This window comes from Ambystoma mexicanum, chromosome 1q (genome assembly GCF_040938575.1).
Source record: "Ambystoma mexicanum isolate Mex_15411 chromosome 1q, UKY_AmexF1_1, whole genome shotgun sequence".
Lineage (NCBI taxonomy): Eukaryota > Metazoa > Chordata > Amphibia > Caudata > Ambystomatidae > Ambystoma > Ambystoma mexicanum.
Window position 1 is genome coordinate 528,925,724 of NC_090922.1, and position 19,923 is coordinate 528,945,646.

General features: G+C 49.3%; 1 protein-coding gene across 5 annotated transcripts in view; it reads right to left on the minus strand.

Moving 5' to 3' along the window:
* Positions 1-19,923, minus strand: part of POU2F2 (POU class 2 homeobox 2) — a 673,952-nt gene that overhangs the window by 41,079 nt on the left and 612,950 nt on the right. For all 5 annotated transcript variants that reach the window (XM_069640944.1, XM_069640945.1, XM_069640943.1 and 2 more), the window contains 3 exons: positions 10,821-10,969; positions 9,817-9,993; positions 6,833-6,899 (listed from right to left, as the gene is read on the minus strand). In XM_069640944.1, coding sequence (XP_069497045.1) covers positions 6,833-6,899; positions 9,817-9,993; positions 10,821-10,969 — 393 coding nt within the window. The remainder of the gene's footprint in view (positions 1-6,832; positions 6,900-9,816; positions 9,994-10,820; positions 10,970-19,923) is intronic.

Consider the following 19,923-nt stretch of genomic DNA (forward strand, 5'->3'; position numbering starts at 1 on the left):
TGGTATATTACCGGGGTTTGTCCGGGGTCATGAAAGATGCCTTGTCTGTTGTACCTACACTTCCCACTGTATATGCTGATTTGGTAGATTTAACGTTACAACTCGACGCCAGACGAATGGAACGGCGCGGGGATGTGTCCTCCTCATTATCTCTACCATCCACTGCCACTACCCCGGTCACTCCCGAACCCATGCAGATAGGCGGGATCCGCAGCCCCATCTCACATGTTGAGCGAGAACGCAGGCGAATGGACAATGCCTGTTTTTACTGCGGTCTCCCCGGGCATTTTGTCAAAGAATGTCCTCGCCGTCCAAAGAATAGGCATCAGGGTTTTCAGAAGACTCGCCCCTAAGATCAGAGGGGGGAGCGAGTATTATCCGGAATACCTCTGAACCTACCTTCGGTCCTGTACGTCCCATTATAGTTCAGGCCATTCTGAAACATGCCACAGATTCCCACGCAGTGTCAATAGTAATAGACTCAGGTGCTACAGGTTGCTTCATTGACATAGCATTGGCCCGTTCATTGAACCTTCCTTTGGTCACGAAGAACTGTCCCGAACCAGTCCAGGCGGTAGATGGTTCTTCGCTTACATCTGGTCCGATACTGCAACAGACAGCACCATTAGAAGTGATTGTCCAGGAAAATCACAAAGAAACAATGTCCTTCGACCTCATTGCCACTCCTCAGTTCGGTGTGATTTTAGGCATTCCTTGGCTAAAACTACACAATCCTCTCATCAATTGGGGAACGGGTCAGGTATCGTTTGAATCCGAATTATGTCAATGCTATTGCCTACTGGCAACACCCCAGTCTTCCAGTCCCGCGGGAATCTTGGGTAGTCTCAATTCCATGGCAATAGGAGACAACAACGATCATCATGATACACACACGGTAGGGACTATCACGGATGGGATACCTGCTGTTTATCACGATTTCTTGGCGGTATTTGATAAGAAGTCTGCAGAAGGCCTGCCACCGCATAGACCTTACGATTGTCCCATCGACCTGGTCCCTGGTGCGTCTATCCCAAAGGGCCGCATCTACTCTCTGACACAGGTAGAAGAGCAAACCTTGCAGGACTATATCCAACAGGCTTTAAGGTTAGGTCATATTCGTCCGTCTACCTCTCCGGCTGCAAGCCCTATTTTCTTTGTTCCGAAAAAGGAAGGGGACCTCCGTCCCTGTGTCGATTATAGGCGCTTGAATGCCGTTACGGTGAAGAACCGTTATCCCATACCACTGATCACTCCGTTACTGGACAAACTCACCCATGCTACCATTTATACCAAACTTGACCTTCGCGGGGCATACAATCTCATCCGCATACGTGACGGTGACGAATGGAAGACTGCATTTTGCTCACGACAAGGTCTATTTGAGTATATGGTCATGCCTTTTGGTCTTTGTAATGCCCCGGCTACTTTTCAACACTTCATGGACGATATTTTCAATGATATACTGAACACTTATGTAGTTGTTTATTTAGACGACATACTGGTGTTCTCCACCTCCCTTGACGAACACACGAAACATGTCAGGGAAGTACTGTTGCGTTTGCAAAACAACGCTCTTTATGCCAAGCCTGAGAAATGTTTGTTCCACACCAATCAAGTTGAATTCCTGGGGTTCCATATCTCGCCCAAAGGACTTTCCATGAATCAAACCAAGGTTCGGGCGATTGATGACTGGCCGGTCCCAACCAATCTAAAGCAGTTGCAATCATTCCTGGGGTTTGCGAACTTCTATCGAAGATTCATATCAGGGTTTTCTTCGGTTGTGTCTCCACTCACGGCACTCACTAGTCCTTCTGTCCCTTATGTATGGTCCACGGCACAACAATCTGCTTTTGATCTATTGAAAACCCTGTTCACCACCGCTCCGGTATTACAGCACCCTGACCCCGATCTTCCTTATATTCTAGAAGCAGACGCTTCATCCTTTGCTTTGGGTGCAGTATTATCACAGATCTGTCCCACCACCAACCGTTTGCATCCAGTAGCGTTTCATTCACGCAAATTTACGACCACCGAATCCCATTATACGGTCACAGAAAAGGAACTGCTGGCTATTAAGGATGCACTACAGGTCTGGAGACATCACCTTTTAGGTGCCAAACATCAAACCACGGTGTATACTGACCATAAGAACCTCCAAGACCTTGCTTCCTTGAAATGCACAAACAGTCGACAGGTTAGGTGGCATTTGTTCTTTGCCGCGTACGATTTTGTGGTCAAACATAGGCCCGGTGTTGGGCACGGTAAAGCCGATGCCCTGTCTCGTTCACCTGGGGGGGAGACCCTTCCTTGTTTTCCGGACACCCTGTTAGGAAAGAGCCATGTAATCTGTCTATGCACACCAACTCCTTCTTTGTTGTCTGATATTCGCCAATGGGTCTCTCAGTATCCACAATCATTGGCAGAGTGGGATCCGGTTATACAAGATGGGCTGCCTTTTGTTCATAGTGGTAAACTCTTTCTACCCACAAGTGAGACCCGAAACCAAGCGCTGACTTGGTCCCACGACGCTGCCATCAACGGCCACCCCGGACAACTACGCACTTTGGACCTCCTTAAACGATGGTGCTGGTGGCCCACGATGAAGCGTGACGTGTGTGACTACGTCAATACTTGTGCCGTATGTGCCCAGGGTAAATCGCGCAGGGGGCGGCCCTTGGGTCTTCTTCATCCTCTCCCCATTCCTCCACGACCTTGGCATACGGTCTCCATGGACTTAGTCACTGATCTTCCTCGCACCCAAGGGTTTGACACTATTTGGGTCGTAGTCGACTCATATACCAAGTTTGCACGCTTCATACCTTGTAAAGGGATACCTTCTGCCCCAGTACTGGCCAAACATTTTTTCAAACATGTATTCTGTCTTTTTGGTTTACCCCATGTGTTGGTCTCTGATCGTGGGTCCCAGTTCACTTCCCGTTTTTGGCGGGCCCTTACCACTCTGTTGGGCATTGATGCCCGGTTTTCCTCTTCGTACCACCCCGAGAGTGATGGGCAGACGGAAAGGGCCAACCAAACGTTGGAGCAGTATCTACGTTGCTTGACGCTGCAATATCAGGATACATGGCTCAATTTACTACAGCTTTCGGAGTTTGCCTACAACAATGCTCTGCACTCCTCTACTGGTCACTCCCCGTTCTTTTCCCTTTACGGTCAACATCCACGTACCCTTCCCATTCCCGATTTTTCCTCTTCCAGCACCCCCGCCGCATCTGCTTGTGCCCGAGACGTTGTTTCTGTCCACGCTCAGACTTTGGTCCATTTACATGAGGCTCAAGCTTCCATGAAGGCGGCTGCCGATAAAAAGAGAGCTGTCCCACCCGTTTACAAGGTAGGGGATAGGGTGTGGCTTTCCACTCGTCATCTACATATCCCTGGCTGCCGCAAACTGTTGCCCCGTTTTGTGGGTCCTTATAGGGTGGTCAAGGTGCTGAACCCGGTGGCGTTGCGTCTAGCGGTGCCATCTGCCTGGCGGATCCACCCGGTTTTCCATATTTCCCTTCTTAAACCTTGCCCTGGATCCACCCGCTTGGGTTCGCCTCCTGCTCCTGTTTCTGTCTCTTCACCCGATGTTTATGAGGTCCGGGCTATCTTGGGTTCCCGTATCCACAGGGGTGTTCTGCAGTATTTAGTGGACTGGTTGGGTTATGGCCCTGAAGATCGGTCATGGGTTGCCTCCCGGGATGTACATGCTCCCCGTTTGCTGGCCCGTTTTCATCGTGACAATCCTACGAGCCCACGTGGTCGTGGGCCTTTGGGGGGGGGCTCTGTCACGTCCTCTCGACATACCCATCACCCACACCAACGGGGAAGACACAGCAGGCGGGATGTACGAGGGGGCAGTTCCACCTCTTTTCGCCCGTTTCCTTGTTGGCGTCTGCCATGGCGCCTCATGCATGCCCGACGGCACTGTAGTCGTCGACTCTGCTCCCGCGTACGGGAGCGATCACGTGATTAGTCACGGGAACGGCTATAGCCAACGCTGGCGTCTATGTGTTGTCAACCAATCATGAATGGCGTCCGATCTCACGTGACGCCTTTTTTCGGTCATGTGACCAGTCATGTGATTTTGACTCCTTTTAAAAGGAACCGAGGAGAACATTCAGTGCTTCACAGCTGTTGCAACCAGAGAGACCTGTTCGGCCTTACTCCTTGTATTTCTTGTTACCTACCTTTTGGATTTTTGACCACGGAACGTTATTTGGATTAGTACTGGATTACCCTTGGATTCGACGCATTCTTCTGGAACTTTTGAACTCTTGACCCTCCATCTGACCTTGGATTTTGCTCTGGTTTACTCCTTCTGTTTTGGCGAACTTTTGTGAACAACAAACTACTGACTATCACGTTCTGGCTTCAGGTGTGAGTCGGAGGAACTACAGTATTTCCCAGCCTGCTGTTGGTCTTCCCTTGTCGTCCATTCAGGTTTCCCACCTGTTCCATCATTCCCCGGGTAAGCTGTGTTGGTTATTCTTGATTGCTTACACTGCCATAATTGATCATAGCAATTCTGATCCTAACCTTTGCCTTACAGCACTCAGGGGTCCTTCCGGTGTTCCCGGTATCCAACAGACGACATCACTCATCACCTGTGGCCTCAAAGATTGCTCGGGCAGTGTATTTTATCTGCTCGAGCGGTACTTGGGGACGGAGGTATTCTATAGCTGCACGACCATCAAGGTGGACATCAGGATCAGATCAGAATAGTTCACCCGTTTCTAGCTGCTTAGCTCATATGTCTTTGCATTCTGGTTAGTAGCCAATTGTAGTTAGCAAACGCTAACAGTGCATAATAACGGCTCCTTTTATTTATTTGCTAGTTGCTTAATTTAGTGATGAAAAAGACGTGCATTCGTGTGGCACTATTTCTGCTTCTTATAGCCATCTTTTCCTTCTGCACCCAGGTTTGATCAACTATTGGTGGAAAGTGCTGTTCGCGATTAATGGAAGTACTGGTTCTGAGGTAAAGCTAAGCACCAAAAACATGATAGTGAGACTGCATGAAGACACAGCATCATTCTCAACTGATGAAAGTAAGTTCATTTTCTACCTTCCTCTGATTGCTAAATAATTTATTGTGAAACATTAGGTCCAAGTGTTATGGTTAAATAAAAACATATCTGCACCATGAATCAGTACATTTTTGTGGAAAGATAGCCACCAAGACCATGTCGGGCCTGTCAGCATAGTTAAGTCTTTGTATGTATAGAGGTAACTTATTCTGAACATTTTTAACAGCCATTCTCGCGAGCTTATGTCAAACTCAGTTTCACTGGGCATGATGGACTACTCATCCTTCTGGCACATCCTTAGTGTGACGCGAACATTATGTAGGCAAGTAAGATGGCATCATCAAGTACCGTCTCACCTTTCCACTACACCCTTCTGCTCCATGCTTCACTGTTATTGACTCCACCTACCTACTTCTATCCCCGCTCGACACTTTGGGTAGCAAAGGTGGAAAAGGTGTTACATTAGCAACTAAAACAATGGATTAGCAATATTAATCAGTTAATAGCGTATGTGATTTGATTAGGTTTGTTTTGCTCCAGCCTTTATTAGATTTTGTCGTTTAGTATTACACCACAAACGACAACCTATCTTATAGTAAAAATATTATGGTTGCCGTTTTACTTTTTCTTTTCTCTCTAAGATCTTGGGGAAATAAACTGTACATAGGTATGTTGGCGTTCCAAGTTGTACTGCAGGCATTACAATTTGTTCCAAGGCCAGAAGGCATTCCATGAAGAGATATTGTTTTGTTTTGTAATGTCTGATGTTCTAGTGGGTAGTCATTGCCAAGTATCACGTTGAAGACAAAGCAGTTTGTCATTTGTTGCATTAGCGAATAATGTGCCCCACCCCATTTTCTGGCAAGTGTAAGTGGGCTAATGGCTAAATGTTATTTTGACCACTCTCCTGCTTTGATGTTTTGTGTTTGTTAACAAAAACTTTTTCCGCTTTTTTTTTTATTATGCAGGATCACCCCTCCACGGAAAGCCCAATCTTGTATTGCTGTACTTTACTCTAACCCTGTACCTAATCATCCTACCCCTTAAACTAGAAATTCACCCAAAGTGTTTGTTTTTCTTTGACAAACTAAAAATTCATCATGATTTTCATAAAATATTCACATGTGGGCTAATAAACGATAGGGTTTATCACTCCACATGCTGTCCTCGGGTCGCAAAGTGTATACCTGTTGGTCACCCCACATGCACTCGTAATCACGGAGTGGCCACCCAAAAGCAGTAAGGGAGCAAATACCCATATTCGTGTTCAGAATAGCCAGCCACAGGTATGAAAAAACACAATTATTTGAGCTGCACATAAGAGCAGCAGCACATGTAAACTATTAAATTGTGGCTTTACACACACACACACACACACACACACACACACACACACACACACACACACACACACACACACACACACACACACACACACACACACACACACACACACACACACACACACACACACACACACACACACACACACACACACACACACACACACACACACACACACACACACACACACACACACACACACACACACACACACACACACACACACACACACACACACACACACACACACACACACACACACACACACACACACACACACACACTAGTCAAACAATGAGACAGTTAAACAAATCATCTGCTCACCATCTTGCATACAATTATACACTCACCAGGTGATGACTATATTATAACCAATGTTGGGGAGAGCTAATGGGAAAGGTCCAAGGTGGATAGTTTTGTAGACACAAATCTGACCACAGCTTAAACTGACCACATACCTGTTGTGCTGAGACTGCCGGAAGCCTGTGAATTTGCTAGGGACACGCCAGTCACTTGATTTGTCACCTGCAAAGGTTCACAACAAGCAAAAAATAAATTATATGATTGGAAAATGACAAGTGTGCTTAGGACTAACAATAGGGCAAGAAATAAACTGTGGAGGGAGAGCTATGGTTTCCAAATTCCCTTTCTTTCCCTTTCACACATTGCTGCACTCACCAACATCTTTTGCAACACAATTCTCCCTTTAATCAGGGAAACGAGTTAATTCAACAAAGGGGACTTATTATGCGAGACATGTTGCCAGTAGGTACTTTCATGTAACATCAGGAAGACTCCCCCTGTGCAATGTGAGCACGGTAGGTCCCCATTGTCACGGCTGCTGCTACCTAGACCCGCTTAAGTTAAACCGACATTACAAGATCCATGGATTTAGTAAATTTTCGAGGTTACTATCAGTGCACCAGGATGATAACTGAAGCTAGTGGTTCTTGCTACTTTTTGTCTGAACAATGAAGATGGAATAATGCCTGGTCAGACAATTTCCACAAATACAATTGGTATGTCTGGCCACAAAAGTGATCTTGTTTAACACGCACAGATAGATGTAGGTGTCTGTGGGTGACCAAGTCCTTCCTTTACACATTCAGGGAGTCCGTAGAAAGGGCAACACAAAAATGGACCACAAGTAGACCCCAATTTTGGCTTTCATTAAATTCTTCTGGCAGTCAATGGGAATAGATTTGTGCCAGCTCAAGGAAGTACGCCAAAGTGACCCCCTCTGCTGCTCACCTCCAGACCCGTAACCTTGCTGCTTGCCACTTCTCCTGACTGACTGATACTTAAGGATGCTATTTCTCCTCCAGTACTGCTGTGTTCCCCTCATAACCAGCATCTGAACTAAAAGCAGGTGCCTACAAGAGACCGATTGGGGCCTTGGGGGATCATTCTTTTTGAGCTTGTTAGTGTGCCTATTCTAGAACGTTCGCCCTGCACGAAGGTGAAATGGCGCATAGGGATTTCATCACGCACCATTACTCAGCATTTTGAAAAGCTGTCTGCGACCAGTAATTTGGGAAGGAGCTTGCATAGGGATGGCGTTCCCATTTCCAGGACAGGAGAGATATTCAAGCTAAGACTATTAATACTTGGCCAACATATCAATGTGTGTCTTGACCTCGAGTTGAAGATGATTTATGAAATTCAGTTGTCCACATCTTCCCCCAAAACGGATGTATGGGGTTTAGCACATGTTAACATAATAATAATAATAATAATAATAATAATAATAATAATAATAATAATAATAATAACAATGAGAAAAATGGCATGGTTATATATTGCTATCATCCCTCAGGGGTATGCAAGTGCTGTCTGTAACATGTGTAACTTGTACCAAGCGTAAACGACTATGCATAGCAACCTCAGAGGTAAAAGAGCATAAGCTTGGACTGGTGACATTCTAACCTGTTGGCCTAATGTTGCACGCATAATTGCTGCAAGAGGGGGGATAAATCCACTGAGCTACCTTATGTTACCATGAAAATGCAATATTGCTCAATGCATCCATTTAGCTAAGATATTGTATTTATAGTATCATGTTAATTATTAAAAAGTGCATTAGTTTCTTAAATGAAATGGGGAAACATGAGTTTTTGCTTAGGCAGCAAGGTCCAAAAACGACTGTTCTAAAAAAACAAAAACGTAAGCAGAATATAATGATGACTACGGTGCACTATTTAGACAGGCAAATACCCTTAATGTTCCCTTCTCCAGGACCCCTCTGGGTCAAACAGTACCTACAGAATGAGCAGATTCTTATTTTTTACATCTGGTTCCTACAAAAATTATGTGACCCCAAAGAGACATTCTGAGTCTAGATCTAGTGATATGCCAGTCCCGGTGAACAAAGTAATTATGCTGTATCAGGAGGAGGAGATAGGCCGGGTAGTGGAAAGAATAATGGTGAGCGTGAGAGGTACACTCTACCCACCACATGAAAGAAGAATCTGCGTGCCCAACAGTCTGCACAGAGAGGAGCCTATAGCCCTTTCAACTATTTTCTCTTTCCCGGGGTTGATAAGAACCTGTTTTACCATTGAACCCCCATTATGTACTAGTGGTGGAAAAGGAAATAAATTAAGGACAGGAACTCACCGCCATTGGAATGAGGGAATAGTATAAGGGCGATCCGGGGGGGCTCTCCCCTCCCCACTAAGGAAAAAATTGGGAAAAAAGGTGCAATAGGGTATATTTTAAATGTAAATCTACCACGAGAACAGGGCAGCATAGAAACAATAAAACACATAGCGTACTGATAGTTACAGCAGAACATGTCCTAACAAGCAAAGCATAGAAACAGGGCATTGCATGCCGCAATGTTACAGAACAAGCATCAGCATGAGGGCATTTCATATTCATGGGATTCACGTCCTTCTATGGGTAGGAACAGAAATGGATGCTAGCAACATACAGGGTTCCTATGATGCCTCAAGCAACAAGATATTCACTGGGGTCAACATAATGTCTAGGCAATGCAGGGATGGTGGATTGATTGTCCTATAAAGTACTGCAGGTCCATCAAGATAAGTATTTGAAAAATAACCTACAAAGGCCATCTTCGGTCTTCCATCTAAACTGCAACCTCTTTTAAACTATATTAGGTGTTGGGCTTATGTAGACACAGGAGAAGTGGGGTAAGGGAGGAGGTCCAAGCAAGAGTTAAAGGTTGAGTTGGGTTTGGAACTGGTTGAGTGAATCCTAGGTGGGGGAAAGTTGTTCTCCCTCAGTAATGGAAGTCATTAGCGCGAGAGGTAGAACATCTAGAGCAGATGAGGGTCTAGAGCAAGAAAATGCAACTTCATCTGAACCAGTTTCAGTGATTGCTAGAGTGTGCAGGTCGGGTGGGGGTGTGAGAGAAAGAGTGATGCACAAGGCAATACATAGTAGTTGGGGAACAAACAAAAGCAAGGCAGTTCCGTACCAGATGGGGACTGTACAGGTTGGGCTTGGCCTGGCTGGACAGTAGTGGAGTGGTGCTGCATGGGTTAATCCGTTTCTCCTTCTGCCTGCGGTTACAGAACCAGACCCGGATCACTTCTTTCTCCATATTGAGCTGCTCTGCGATCAGCAGGATCTCCTCTGAGGTAGGCTTTTGGTTCTGAAAGCGAAAGGGGGAAAAAATCAAAGACTATTACAGAGCCCACCTGATGCATCGCAAGAGGGAATCACATGAAAGTACGAGCATTGTAAGAAAGTGTATAGGCACAATGTATGAAGGGGATCAAAACACGTTCAGAGAACCACAGCACATTGAGGGAGGCATAGGGCCTCATTACGAGGTTGGAGGTAGTCATGGCGCTAACAGCGCCATGACTACCTCCATACCGGTACCGTGTCCGGTCCCGTTCAATGGGGACTTGCCGGTCTATTCCGACCTTTGCAGCACCGGTAAGTCCCCATTGAAAAAGCCATTCGCCATTCCCATTTCAGCCCCCATAGGGCTCAATGGGAAGGTGCTGATTAACGGTACCGAAAATTGCGGTACCGTTATTAGCTCTGAAGTCCCTTAACGGGTCCCTTCCTTAACGCCTGGTGCAACCAGGCGTTAAGGAAGGGACCCGCTAAGGGACTTCATAGTAGGGCGGTAAGGGAGTAATCCCTTACCGCCCACCTCGTAATGAGGCCCATAGTACATCATGCAAGGGTGGTATAGTGCACCTGCTCATTGCTGAAGGAGGGCACCCCGTGAAAGGGCTACACAGCATATCAGTAAAGAAAGAGCACATTAAAGGGGGCATTGCAAAAAGAGGAAGGCACAACAGAGTTAGGGAGGCTCATCACAAGAGAGACAGTACATCTTACTAGTAAGGCATGCAATTGAATCGTTGAGATGGTCAGGAATGATAGTGTGGCCTTGGCATAGGAGTGCTTGGAGTATTAAGCATACACAGGAGGACTCTGCAATCAGCTTCAGATATTACTCACTGCAATGAAACTCTTTTCTAAGGCGTATCGCACATTTGTCTCGATGCTCGTCCGCTTCTTACGCCGGCGTCCAGGGAGTCCATCAAACCCCATACTTGGGCTGTTCATCTGGTTGGGGCTTGGCAGCGTGGTATCCACAGACATGGTCTCTGTCGTCCCACCAGTCACCAAACAAAGGGTTGGAGGGAGGAATCAGGGTTTGCAAGACAACACGGAATAGGAGGATACACCAAGATAAAGATGGGATGGAGAAAACAAGGAGAACCAGAAGGTGGTGAGTGGAGGTTAAAATATAAATGTTACATGCCATAGCATAGACAAATGAGAAATGGGGAGAGATGAATGAGAGGTAGGACAGAGGGTAACAAAGATGATGCAGGCAGAGGAGATGGGGATGCAAATGGATACAGAGTCGAAGGAAGGGCAAGAAATGTATTGTCAGATGAGGGATGACAATAGTAATTTGAAAGAGATGAAACATAATGGAAAACGGCGAAGGTGACACAGAGGCATATAGAAAGAGGGTAGGAGAAATAGAAGAGTGTTGAGCGAGAATGGAAAAAGAAGATGAGGGGAAAAGCATGGGGTGTAAAGGAGTGGAGCAGGGAGGTGGGAAAGGTGATTAGGTTGGATAGGTTGACATGGAGAAAGAGAAGTTAAAGTGACAGGAAAGATGGCATAGTACAAAAGTGAGCGGCACAATTTAGAAGGAGAGATGGGGAAATAAAGGACAAGAGAAAGGAAGGAATTGAAAGAATAGGGGAGGGTAGAAGGAATGAAGTAAGGGAGGGAGAGTAGAAGGAGGAAAGATTAAGAAGAGTGAGGACAGGATGAACAGGGATCAGGAGAGGGATGGAGGAACAAGTGGAGGGAAAACGTTTGAATGGAAATAATTATGATGGAGAAATGGGATAGTGACAGAGTGAATAAAATAAAGTTGAAGGTACAGAGAATAGAGAATGGAAAGATGTTGAGAGAGGCACACAAAATTAAGGGGCACCAGAGAGAGAGAGGCAGATTGGGAGAGAAACATAAAGAGAAAACAAAGAAACGAAAATAATTATTCAAAGAACCTCTAAGCTAAAATTAATAACTAACTGTCTATTTCTTAGCTCTGTTCATGCAGGAATATCTTGAAAACCTATCATAATATAATTTTAGCAATTTTCATCTCATCGGATGGAGGTTGCTAAGGACTTGGTTTGGGCTATGTCTGAACCCTCTTGTACCACCAGAATGATTTTAGAGCAGTAATGCTTAGTTCCCCAGTTGGAGATCCACTGCTCAATTATACGTGGGCACTGATAGCACTGAGCTCAGTACTCATGAAAAGGGAACAATGCCAAGACAAAAAGCGGATTGTAAGGAATCGGCCCGGGAGTCGCAGGGGTCATCGGCTAACCTTGCCCCTGCAATCTCACAGTACACGGAATCAGGCTACATTGCTTCAGCGGTCACGGCCTATTCGGTTACCTCGCACTAAAGGCTTAATCCACAGCCACAAGATTCTGTTACAACCTCGTCTTTCAGGAGATTTGCATTGGCGGTTACCATGGAGATTAGGGCAGCGACGTCGACCCGCGCCACGGCTGCCGAACGCATAGGTCATGTGATCACGGTTTTATAAAACTCGCGCCGGCAGTGATCTCGTTGCTTCTGATTTTGTTTGTGGAGTCTGCTACGTGCTTGCGATATTCTTGTTTTCCTATTCTTGTACCCTCGTTTTCCTGCCTGCTCCTGTTACCCCTTGTCGGGGTATTCCTCCTCCCTTTTCTGCTTATCCGCTCCTGTCTCCTATCCAGCCCACCTCCAGAACTAGCCCGTTCTGCTTCACTGCTGCCTTGTTGCCGACCGGACCGCGCCCAGGATTTACCTTCGCCTCATACCTTTGCCTTTGGAACTTTTGGAACTATCGACCTGGATTGTCTTACGGATTGCCATTTGCCTCTCGATTTGGTCAACCTGATTAAACCCTGTGCGTGAACGTTTACCTTCCACTTTGGATCCATCCGACCAGTGCTCCTCATCAAGACTGCCGGTACACTACTCCTCTCCATTCCCCGGTACGGACTAGAGACTGCTGTGGTACCATTAGGGGCGGAGGTAGGAGTGTCCTCGTTTCGTCGGGAATCGTACTGCCGACCCTTAGGCGTACGTGTGCCGTCGGGAATAGTCCTGCAACCCTGTACTGGGCGGTCTTACTGGAGCATTGGTTTCACATGGAATTCATGTCAACAATCCCATGGTAAGAGTGTCTATCTTATTTCTATGTCCCTGTTCTTGGTGTTTCTGGGATAAGTATTAAGGAGCGTTTTCTCTTGTATATGGTAACAGCTAGTACTACCCTTTTTTGACATCGATATAAGAAGACTTCTCTATTTACAACTGGTCTACTGTCATACACGAAGGAGTCAGCCACCACGCATCATTTGGGTCCAATCTTCCAAACAATAGATCCCTGGTGCTGGTTAATTGTTATCCAGACACAGGGTTACATTGTAGGGGAGAATTCATCATCTACACTACGAGGGCAACCTCAGAAGGCGATCCTGACACGGATATTGAAAAGGGGGATGGAGGGGAGGCGTGTCAGTCATGGAAAGTGGAACTTTCCAATGACCAGATGAACAACTAATGTTTTTGGGACCTCTTCAATAGAGAGATCATTTACTTTTAGTAAGTGGTGAGATCAATTTATAAAGGAGATAACTAAAATTGTAAGAAAATATTATTGTGGAAAACAGGCATTCTCAATGAGAGATCAATCACAAAGAAAACAATGCCTGAAAGGGGAGATAAATAAGTGCATATGCAAGGTGAGGAGGCATCTCTCGCAGGAAATCATATACGTAAAGAATGGTTGTGTCCAATTCGAGATTAAGTACTGTTATATAGGGTATTGGGCTATGATTAGGCCAGTTACTCATGGAGAGGATATCTACAACGGAGAGATTAGTTATTAAAGCGGGAGCTTGTTTACTCAGTGATATGGCATTTTCCCAACAAAGAAAATAATTTGAAATACAAATTAGATGTGCCAAATTGGGACTTCATATACTTTCAAAGGGAGGACATTGTCAATAAGGAGAGGGACAACTCTAGTGGGCTTCGGTTACTTCTAGAAATAAAACATCTTAAAAAATAAAATCACCCATTTATTTGAATAAGAAGAAATGCCAGCCAGAAAAAGCAAGGAATTATATTTGTATGGAACCATCATAATAAAACAAGTTACCTATGGTGGTAACCCCGTCTTCACAAATAACCCATCAAGTGGTGCAGAGTTGGTGAGGACTCCATCACTCTTTGGCACTCCAAATAATCAAAAACATCAGTGAATCATGAGGAACTATTTAACAGTGGGGTAGGTCACGCTATAGGACAGAATGTCAACTGTGTGAAATCTACAGTCAGGAAAGGTTTTTCATAATAAAGCTCTTCTGCAGGGAAGGAATTTAAGTTATACTTTACTGGGAATGCCTCAAGTTCGCCTAGCCCCCGAGAAAAATCCTGCACAGTTTGTCAGAATTAGAAAGCAGCACATTTCTACTGGAGCCATGAACAAAAGAACCTCCCGGAATATAGAAACGCTATTCCTGTGTACAGGATAGACCATCGAAAATTGTACGTTTGAATCCAACAAACATAAACAATAACCTTTGATGAAATGGCAGGAATAGGATCAAATGTGCATGTTTTCTCAGGACAAGACTAGTAGAGCCCACAGAGTGCTGTCCTTGGCCATGCCTTGCCAATTTCCTCTTCTTAGAATTGCAATTATACCCCATGGGTTGCTGATAAAACATTTTCATTGAACAATCCACGGGCTACACAATCCTGTATAGCCTGCAGATTGTTCAGAATTCCACATTCCAAGCCCATCGGCCACACAGAGCGTATGCACAGCTATTTCTCTGCAACTGCCCAGGTGGATTTTTATAATAGCAACAGGCTTGTGCATAAGTACCCACAGTCAATTCCCCACTCTGCTCAGACAGATTTAAATACTATCAACAGGCCGATGCATGCCCATTTTAATGTATATGCCAAAAGCAGAGTCGCATTACCACCAGAAAGTAAAAACGCAAACCTGCCTGTTTCATAGGCTTATAAAGGGATTACTTGTAGCTATTATTTACGCCATTTCTCCAGCATGGGGTCTGGCATGGATTCACATGCTCATGAATATTCCCCGTCGTCAGGCTGGGAATCCTCGGTAAAGAAAAAACCAGTATCAGTTTCGTTTCTGATCTGTCTTTCGTAGTAATAACCAATCACTGGTCTCTGCGTCATACTGACCACAGCCAATGACTGCCCTCTACCTAAGCACCGCCTCTGGCAGCCATCTTCAGATTTTTACCGCACGTTCATGTGTTGGGATCCTCGTGCTATTGCTCTCGAGCGTTAGTGCTATTTTTTCGCGCTTTTCACAAAAAACTTCGATTCTTTCGGTCAAAAGAGCCTCAAGCTCCACCGATCCTACATCCGATCAACGGGGACCCGTGTCGGATTCATCTGTGCCCCTCAAGGGTGAAGATTTCGTCGAGCTACACTTCGGAGGACTCCAGAAGCTTCTCAGGCCCGGTCTCTGAGATGGCCCAGGAGAAGGGAAGCTCGACGCCCGGAAAGCTGTTCAGGGTCTGCCCTGGATGCCAGCTGCAGAACGTCTTCAAGGAGGACGAACACTCTTTCTGCCTTTACTGCCTTCATGAGGACAAGACGCACGTGGAGAAGGACTTTGCGTTTTGCGGCAACATGTCGGAACGGACCATGAAGGACCGCCATCAACGTCTCGCCAACTGGCTGGAGGGTAAGAGCCCGTCTGGCGAGAAGAAGAAGAAATCCGAGCGGTCTTCTAAGACCTTTGAGGGCGCCCCGGCGACGGGGGCCCAACATAAGGCCAAGCACCGCGAGTCCGCTGGCACCGGGAGCGCCGAACGGTCGGGCTCTACGGGCGCCAGGCAGGGCGCACCCTCCCCGGCACCATCAACCACGAGCCAACGCTCTGGGTCGGGTAAGAGGAAGGCCGAGCACCCGGCGAAGCTCCTGGAGAGGCCCCGGTCGAGCTCTAAGGCAGAGGAGGAGCGTGGCAGTGCCCCCTCCCTCAAGGATAAGGCGGTGAGCGCACCTAAGGTGGTGAAGGCCTTGATCCATCCGACCAAGCCCTCTATCGAAACGGTCGCGGCGGCCCTGGCTCAGCCCGTGGTGGCTGCACCAGTGGTGGCGACCTCAGGGCCCAGAATCTCCCTGCCTCCTCGGAGGGAGTCTTCCTTTGTGCCCATCGATAGGACCCCCGTGAAACCCTCCGTGGGGAAGAAGAAGGGGGGGCAGGGCGTCGTCGTAGAGTCGGCCTCAACCTCAGAAGAGGAGCTGATCGAGGTCTTAAGCCACGGCCTAGGCGTGGAAGAAGGCCAGCCCGTCGGAATGGACCCCGACGCAGGTGACGACGACGACATCGTCGAGGATACCGACGGGGCCCCTGCTCGCCCGTCGGATTCCCCTCTGCCAGCGCCGCAAGACAACTCGGCGGCCATTTTGTTGGCCATACAGTCCTTATGCTCCGAGATAAGGACGAGGCTACCGTTACCGACGGAGGAACCTCTCCCGTCGGGGGATCCAGAACCGGGACCTTCTGGTGTTCCCCCTACCAAGAAAAGAAGGATCCATCCACCACCTCCTTTTCAACCGTCGCGCCCCTTCCAGCCCTCCTCCCCGTCCACCCGAGGGGATGATACGGGGACTGACACGGCAGCGACGGGTACGGACGACGAGGCATACGACGAGGATTTTCCGTCGTCGCCTCCCACCAGGGCCTCTCCGCCCGACGAGATCGGATCTTTCCACTCCATGATCTCCAGGGCTTCCGAGCTTTTCCAACTCTGCCCTGAGGAGAAGAAAAAGGAAGGCTTCCTTTATCAGCGGCGCGAGGCCAAGAGGAAGACGGTCCTCGCAGTGCCTCTGTTGGACGACATTTGGGATGAGGGCCTTTCCCTCCTCAAGAACCCTTCCACGACGCCAGCTAGAAGAGACCGGTACGAGAAAAAGTACCGGGTCCCGGACACGGCCCCCCTATGCCTCCGGGCGCAGCCTACCCCGGACTCCGTCGTCTCCGCGGCAGCCAGGAAGAAAGCGGGGGGGGGGGTGCGGCCTCCACATCGACTTCCCCGCCGGATGGCGAGGGAAAGAAATTGGATACTATGGGACGTAGAGTCATCTCGACGACGATTAAAGCGGCCAACGCCTTGGCTATCGTGGCCCGCTACGACAGGGAGCTCTGGTACAAGATAGCTTCCCTGCTGGATTTTCTGCCGGACGACAAGAGGGCGGAGGCCCTTGAGATCCTGCAGGAAGGTGAGGTGGCCTCGGACCACGCCATCACCGTGGCGACGGACATCGCCGACACTGGGTTCCGCCAGCTGGGCAACGGCGTTTGCCTTCGACGTCGTGGATGGCTCAAAGCTACGGACTTCCGGCAGGACGTCCAGACCAGAGTCCTGGACATGCCCTTCGACGGGAACAACCTGTTTGGGAAGACAGTGGACGATTCCCTTCAGGCCATCAAGGCGGATACTGAGACGGCCCGGGCCCTTGGAGTCCTGCAACGACGGACACCCTTTCGGAGCGGCGGAGGCAAGGGCGCCTCCAAAGGTTCCGGCGGCGGTTTCGCTTCCTACCGTCAAGCGGCCCGCTCGTCGTCGCAAGAGGCCTACAGAGGACGAGGCAAGTCTAGCGGACCCCGCCGTCGTCGCCAAGGAGGTCAAGGCGGCAAGGCCGCGTCCAAGCAGGATTGAACCGGCCGTGGGGTCGGGCCCCCACCGAAGCACCCCGGTGGGAGGCCGGCTGGCGGGCTTCGTCAGCGTGTGGGAGTCCATCTCCACCGACCGTTGGGTGCTGGACGCCCTGGCCCGGGGCCACGCGCTCGAGTTTCAAAGAAGGTGCCCGCGCTTCCCCCCCGTGGCCAGGAAAGAACTTCACGTCCCTCAACTTCTCCTGGAGGTAAAGGCGATGCTCAGAAAGGGCGCCATCGAACTCGTCCCAAAGAGGCTTCGGAGCTCCGGAGTCTACTCGAGATACTTCCTCGTGAAGAAGAAGACGGGAGGATGGCGCCCCATCCTAGACCTGCGACGTCTGAACAAGTTCATCAAGGCGCAGAAGTTCCGGATGGTCACCCTCCAGCACGTCCTGGGTCAGCTGGAGGAAGGAGACTTCCTATCGTCGTTGGATTTGGAGGATGCCTACTTCCACATTCCCATCCTAAAGGGGCACCGCAAATTCCTCAGATTCGTGGTCCAAGGGCGTCATTACCAGTTCAAAGCCCTTCCCTTCGGACTACGGTCGGCACCCAGGGTATTCACCAAGTGCCTCGCACCGGTGGCGGCGCAGCTGCGCCGCGAGGGGATTCACGTCTACCCCTACCTGGACGACTGGCTCATCCGCGCCAAGACGAGGGAGCTCGCCGTGGTCCACACGGCAAGGACCGTCCAACTCCTCACGGACCTGGGATTCTCCGTGAACTACGCCAAATCCCACCTGGTGCCCGCGCAAGTCGCACTGTTTCTGGGAGCGAGGCTCGACACAGTGTCCCTTCTGGCCTCCCCGTCGGAGGAGAGGACCAGGACCATCTTGGGCAAGGTGCAACGGATGTTGGTGGCCGACGCGGCCAAAGTGAGGTCCATCAAGTCCCTCCTCGGGATGATGTCTTCCTGCATCTACCTCATTCCCATGTGCAGGCTCCGGATGCGCCCGTTGCAAGAATTCCTGGATGCGCGCTGGATCCAGACGACGGGCAGCTTCGAGGAAAGGATCAAGCTCGACGAGAGTTTCCGACGAGCGATACGGTGGTGGGGCACCCGCGCGCATTTGACGGCGGGCATGGACTTCCAGACCCCAGCCCACCAGGAGACTGTGACCACGGATGCCTCCCTGGAAGGGTGGGGAGCGCACACCGAAAATCTGCACGCAAGGGGACTCTGGCTCCCGACGGAGAAGTCCCTGCATATCAACGTCCTGGAGCTCCGTGCAGTGTTTTGGGCCCTCAGGTCCTTCCTTCCGTCCCTCAAGGGCAAGGTGGTGAGGATCTTCACCGACAACACCACCACCATGTTTTACATCAGGAAACAGGGCGGAACCAGGTCCCCAGCGCTGTCCAAGGAGGCGCAGGACCTGTGGCATTGGGCCGTCGCCCAAGGGATTTTTCTGGTGCCGTTTCATCTGGCAGGGATAAAAAACACCATCGCCGACTCACTCAGCAGGGAGCTGCGCTCGTGCCACGAGTGGGAACTACGGCAGGATCTGGTGGATCGCCTCTTCCGACGGTGGGGCACACCCCAGATCGACCTGTTCGCGACGGCGACGAACACCAAGTGCCGGAGGTTCGCCAGCAGGTTTCCCCAGACGAGGAGCATGGGCGATGCTTTCTCGTTCCCCTGGGAGGGCCTGTTCCTCTACGCGTTCCCTCCCTTGCCTCTGCTAATCCGGCTCGTCAACCAGCTCAAGAGGTCACGGTGCAGGATGATCCTCGTCGCACCTGCGTGGCCGAGGCAGATATGGTTCCCGGACCTTCTGGACTTGTCAGCGTCCCCGCCGATCAAGCTGCCGGCGGACGCGGATCTACTCTCCAGGGAAGGAGGCGCCATCCTCCACCACGACCCGAAGTCGCTGAACTTGCAGGCCTGGCTCCTGCAGCGCTAGAGTTTGGAGGATACGACATACCGGCCGATTGCAGAGAGGTTCTTGCAAAGGCCAGGGCGTCCTCGACTCTTAAATGCTACGGACACAAATGGAAGAGGTTCTCTGTCTGGTGCCACGCACAGAAGATTAACCCTCTACGGATTACGGCTCCCCAAGTACTGCCGTACCTGCTGACGCTGGCCAAAGCTGGTCTGGCACACGCGTCCATCAAGATTCATCTTGCTGCGATCTCCCAATACACCAGAACCACGGGGCGGACGTCCTTGTGGTCTCATCGTCTGGTGAAAGAGTTCATGAAGGGACTGTTCAGATCGTTCCCGCCGGTGAAGGCTCCGGCCCCGGCGTGGGAGCTCAACGTGGTGCTGACCAAGCTCATGGGACCTCCGTTCGAGCCTCTGCACTCGGCCACGTT